The sequence below is a fragment of the Propithecus coquereli genome, unplaced genomic scaffold (genome assembly GCF_000956105.1).
Source record: "Propithecus coquereli isolate 6110/MARCELLA unplaced genomic scaffold, Pcoq_1.0 Scaffold97, whole genome shotgun sequence".
In the NCBI taxonomy this organism is placed as follows: domain Eukaryota; kingdom Metazoa; phylum Chordata; class Mammalia; order Primates; family Indriidae; genus Propithecus; species Propithecus coquereli.
This window is the reverse complement of record NW_012156062.1, coordinates 3898818-3904777: the sequence shown is the minus strand read 5'-3', so window position 1 is coordinate 3904777 and position 5960 is coordinate 3898818. Positions and strand designations below refer to the sequence as shown.

General features: G+C 41.8%; 1 protein-coding gene across 1 annotated transcript in view; it reads left to right on the top strand.

The window, feature by feature from the left end:
* Positions 1–2289, top strand: part of RGS1 (regulator of G-protein signaling 1) — a 4090-nt gene extending 1801 nt beyond the window's left edge. The window contains exons 3-5 of the mRNA XM_012665137.1: positions 166–194; positions 591–754; positions 1507–2289. Coding sequence (XP_012520591.1) covers positions 166–194; positions 591–754; positions 1507–1692 — 379 coding nt within the window. The 3' untranslated portion in view covers positions 1693–2289. The remainder of the gene's footprint in view (positions 1–165; positions 195–590; positions 755–1506) is intronic.
* The last annotated feature ends 3671 nt before the right edge of the window (positions 2290–5960 follow it).

Below are 5960 nucleotides of genomic sequence, written 5' to 3'. Positions count from 1 at the left end.
GATTCTAGAGAACCTCTTCTCCCTACAAACACTCTAAAGACCCTTGCTTGAGAATAAAGTAGTTCAACCTAGTTCTCCCATCTTATTATCTGACTTAATTTATAATTCAGTTAAATAAATAAATGGCATAGAAATTGCCCCTATAAAAGTCTCAGCAAACACTAGCAAGTATAATCAGTACATCAGGCACATAGGTAACATTAAGGGCCTAGTATTTTCTAGCTAATATGAATTAGATGGGGAAATTATATTTGCTAGTTATTAACATGATGTTAATGCCCTTTGCCAGTGATTGATTCCCTAACATACTCTACACTCTGGCTAAGAGTTATTATATACAAGAAAAGAGGGTGTTCCCTAGCCACCACTAAGCAGCTGTGTGACTGTGGACAAGTTTGTCTGGCCCCAGATTCTTTCTCTATAAATGAAAGAAAGTCTAAGGCCTCCCCATCTCGCTATTTCAGCAGTAGCCATCTCTTGCCTTTGTACAAAAAGAATGCAATAGTAATTTTCTTATAAATTTCTTCTTCAATTTATTCATTCATTGGCTCAATTACCTTAATTATTTCAATCTACCCTTTTATTTTTAGCTGGTCAAGATGTCTTTGGAAATTTTCTAAAGTCAGAGTTCAGTGAGGAGAATATTGAGTTCTGGCTGGCTTGTGAAGACTATAAAAAAACAGAGTCTGATCTTCTGCACTGCAAAGCAGAGAAGATATATAAAGCGTTTGTGCATTCAGATGCTGCCAAACAAGTGAGTATTACGTTCATTTCATCAATTTCCGTGTAAAAGAACTTACACACAGAAATAACATGCAACATACATAACCAGATGAAATCCTTTTTGGATATCATGATTTTACTTCTATATATTTAAGTATATAAATATAGTTCAGTACAACTAAAATCTAATTTTCTGTATTTGTGAAGATTTCAGCACAATCCAATGGAGAGATTGATTTTGCAAAACTAGCTACTATTATGGGGTAGGGGAAGGAACATGGGTGTTACTGGCCGGAATTGCATGTCAGGGAGTCCCTAATGATCTACCTCATCTTAGATAAGGATAAAATGCAGATTAGTGTAATATATACAATTACAGAGGCAAAAAATATTTCCAGTTAGCAGTAGTACCACTTTCCAGATAGTCTGGGTCCAAGCAGAAAATAGCCACACAAAGAATCTTCTCCTCCTGTAACTCTTAAATGCCCACATCACTCTTTGCAATATATGCACTACCTAGTTTGGATATTTAAATTTTTCATGTTTGCCTCTTTTGCATCTCCCAACTATGCTATGAGCCTTGGAGAAGACCTTTTCTGTCATATTCTTTCTGTCTGCTCCACTCCTAGTATAGAGCAGATTTAGAAAAAGCATCCAAAAGATATTCGAACCCATTTAAATGAGGGCTTAAAACCACTTTTAGGTGCTTCAAAAGACATAGCAATGTCTTAAAATTTGCAATAAATAAGAAATGTATATCAACTAATGAGGATTTCTTTTTAGATCAATATTGACTTCCATACTCGAGAATCTACAGCCAAGAAGATTAAAGCAGCAGCCCCTACATGTTTTGATGAAGCCCAAAAAGTCATATATACTCTTATGGAAAAGGACTCTTATCCCAGGTTCCTCAAATCAGATATTTACTTAAATCTTCTAAATGACCTTCAGGCTAATAGCCTAAAGTGACTGGTTCCTGGCTGAAGAGACTCGAAAGATGGCATCAAGTACAGAAGGATGTGCAAGTTTGGCTCCCTGGGTGGGCACCTCGGCCTTTCTGGGAGACTTGACGGGCCAGGGAAGAAGGAATGGCTGAGACTGGACTGATGCGGAAGTTGTCCGGGCGCAGAGTTGAGGCCACACACGCAAGACAAAAACTGAAAGCCTGCAGAGGGGACACACTATGGCACTGCCATGCAAACCAGGGGACCTCTGTGTTGGAAAATCCCTGGGGCCCGGGAAGCCTGGTAACTCTAGTCACACAGAAACTGTGGATAAAGGTCATGACACTGATTTCCACAAGCTATAAGCTTCAAGGTCAACTGACATTTATGCTGCATAGTATTATACATAGTTTGCATTGAGCTGCCGAAATCTCATTAACTTAGATACGCAGTTAAAAAGATGTATTTTGAAATCACCATTTATTGAAACAAAGATGTTAGGTGTTGTTTTGTTTGTTTTGGACTTGGAAGAAAACAGTGCATTTAACTTAAGCTATTGCTCTTAAAACCATAAAGTAAGAATATATTTGTAAATTAAATTATTGTGCTAATACAAATGTGTGTTTTGTATTAAAAATATATAGAAGCAATTTCTGTGTACATTTTCTTGCTACTTCTAAAAACTGGCATTTATTCCTCAGATTAAAAAAAAAAAGTCAAGCAAGGACCTTCTCTCTACCATTTCTTCAAGTTCTAAAACTATTATTAAGTGACTACTATGCTTTATGTATTAGATTGGTCAGAATTTGCCAGTTTTCTCTCTGCTATCACAATACATAAAAATCAAACAAATATGGTTTTATGTAGTCAAGCTTGGAATCAATGAGAAATTGAAGTCTTTAAAAAAAGCAATAGAAAAGTTATTTCAAGAAATAAACTAATTAACGATTTCTACTTTATTGTGATTTAAAGTTGATAAAACTCAGATGTATTTACTCATTTAACGTTCATAGCAATCCTACGAAATCTAAGACTCAGAAAGACTAAGTCATTAGCTCCCAAATTTAGCTAACTAGCGATATTACCTAGAATGTTAAAATGGAATGTTAAAATTCCCCTGTTTCAGGGTCCCCTACCAGAATGACTGAATCAGTATCTCCAAGGGGAAGGATATAGGAATCTATACTTAAAATGGAAGATGATCTAGTAACCCAGGGCTGGGGCCCTGGGGATTAAGGTGCAGCCACACTGCCAGGAATTGCTCACAAGTCGTCTGACTACAGGATCTATGCTCCTGCCTCTATGCAACACTGCCACCCACTGACCAGAAGACTTAAAGTCAGCAACAGTCCCAAGTGTCACCTAAGTAGGAAAATAAGATCCCTCTGTGGGGACCACCTATTGAGAGCCAAAACATAATCAAGATGTGCGTATTCCATAGATCCTGTGCAGCTGCATCTCCCCATGCGCCTGCGCTCCACAGCCTGTTCAGTAATCAGCCATCCACACACCACGATGAAACGTTATGGGTAACCTCACTACGAGCTGGCCCCGTCGTGAGGCACAAAACAATGGTAAGGGGGCAATATGTAGATCAGGTATAAACAGCATTGTTCTTGAGTTTCTACGGGACAGAGTCCAAACTTGCTTTATCTTATGCTTTACTCCAAGCTTCACCAAGTCATATTATAGGAGAAACTAGGGCAGGGAGTCCAGTTTTCTTCTTCTTCTTCTTTCTCCTTCTTCCTTCTCCTCCTTTTCCTTCTCCTTCTCCCCGTTTCTTCGTCATCATCATCAGGATCTCTCTCTTCACTCACTCCATCACCAAATCCTCTCAATCCTTTCTCTACAATTAGTGTCAATTAATTACAACTGAAGTTGGCACATTGCTTGTTCATTTTTATTACCCCTGTCCTACTACAGGCTTTTGTGGCTTCCCAGTACATGTTACATGTTCTCCCTCTTTCCTGCCTCTTTTCTTCAGTCCGTCCTCGGAACAGACATAGACATCATTTTCTGAAACACGGATTCGGCCATGTCATTTCCCATGACATATAAAACGAAGTTCAAATGTCTCCTTCTGAAATTCAAAACGCTTCCAGTGTGACTGGCAGAGCTCCCATTACTCCCCTCTGGGTATTCTTCCTACCTCGAAGCCACACTGGATTATTCACCTTTTCTTAATCAAGCCCGGACCTTCGCCATTTCCAGGCTTTTGGTTAACGTCCACTCGCTATGGAAAGCGCCTACCTCCTTCCAGTTTTCAAGGTCCAGGCAACTCTTCAAGGCCAGACAGAATAAAATAATTTTTCCATGAAGACTCTTTACCACCTCACAGCATTACGTAGTTATTTTCAGTGTCTAATGGAGACGAGCTGCCATGCATACAAACACAGGACTATTGTTAGTGCCACTGTCACACCGGATGGAGTCCAGGCCCTCAAGACTGTGAGGAGTGAGCGGTGCCACTGTCCCACACACACACACACACACACACACACACACACACGCACACACGCACACGCTAGTCATACGATGAATGCTACTGGTCTTTGTCTTGATAAAATGCCACGTTAAAGACCCACCCAATTCTCATCAGATGGTCAAAACAAACATATAAAATATTGCCTCATTTTGAGAAAAACATGTCACGCTGGCTGCCTAGATTCAGTATAAAATACTTGAAAAGATAATTTTCTTCTTATTGGCATTTTTTGTGATTCTGTGATTCTTTCATAAGACCATTCGCAGAAATGTGATTAGTGTTAGTGACATTGGCTCGTTAGAGAAATCCGTTCCAGCGCAGTCTGGATCTCCAGCTTCCAGGCGAGGTTCAGCCGTGCCACTAAAGCCGCGGCGGTGAGCAACACGCATAGTTTAGAACTCGTTCGCTGGCGGGGTGGGGGGCGGGCAAGGTGGGGGAACTAGCGGCAGCCTGCGCAGGCCGCCGTCGCAGAGAGGGCTGCAGGCGGCAAGTGGATATGCACCTCCAGATCTATCCTCTAAGAGCCAGCTTGTGAATCAGAAGAGAGGCGAAAGGGGGCACCCAGCGTTCGGGGGAGGAAGCGAGGCTACCTGCTCTGCGCAGGGGAGACGGCACCGTGCGGGGGAGGCACCGGGGGGAGAATACCCGGGCTGCTCAGTCCCCTCGCGATCACTGCAGTCCCAGCTGCGGGAGGACCCGCAGAGTTGCGCTCCAGCCAGCGCCCAGGCGACAAACGCAGCGGCCGCGGGCGGATCTGAATGGGGCGGCTCTCAAGCCAGAGGGGCTGACAGGTGTGCGCGCGGCCACGGCCAAGCCACCGGGGCCGACCGGCACCGCCGCCCGCAGGTCTGTCCTGGACAGCTCCCAACCCATGCGGGCTGTCACTGCTGCCTGCTGCGCTCAAGCTGAAAGCAGAGCAAGAACTCCGGCAACATGAAACAACAAGGATCACAACAGGGCTCCAGCCACGCCACGGGCCACAACCTAAAGGAAATTGCCAAAACGTCAGAGATGGAATTCAGAATATGGATGGCGAATAAGATGAATGGGATTGAAGAGAAGGTTGAAAACCAAAACAAAGAAGCCAAAAAAATGTTTTAGGACATGAATGGAAAAATGAAACACTTTCTAAAGAGATAGACAAGAAAAGATATAACAGAACTTAAAGAAATGAAAGAGTTATTTGGGGAATTTCAAAATACAGCAAGCAGAAAGCTTCAACAACAGGCTAGACCAAGCAAAAGAATTTCAGAGCTTGAAGACAAGGCTTTTGAACTAACCCAGTCAGTCAAAGATGCAGAAAAAAGAATAAAGAAGAATGAACACTCATGTAGAGAAGCATAGGACTATTCAAAGCAAGCCAATATAAAAATTATAGGTTATCTCGGAGGGAGAAGAAGAAAAAGCAAAATGCATGGAAAACCTATTTGAGGAAATTATTGAGATACAAGTTACAAGACGGTCATCAAACATAAGGAAGATTCATAGCAAATAGGACATCTCCAAAACACATAGTCATCAACCTGGCCAAAGTCAAAACGGAGGAGAAAATTCTACAAACTACAATACAAAAGCAGCAACTTACTTAAAAAGGAAAACCCATCAGGCTAATAGCAGATTTCTCAGTGGAGACGTTACAAGCCAGAAGGGATTGGGGTCCCGTTTTTAGTCATCTTAAACAGAACAACTGCCAGTCAAGAATTTTGTATCCTACAAAACTAACTTTCATAAATGATGGAGAAATCAAGATTTTTCCAGACAAGCAAACACTAAGGGAATTTAAAACTAGCCCTGCCCTACAGGAAATA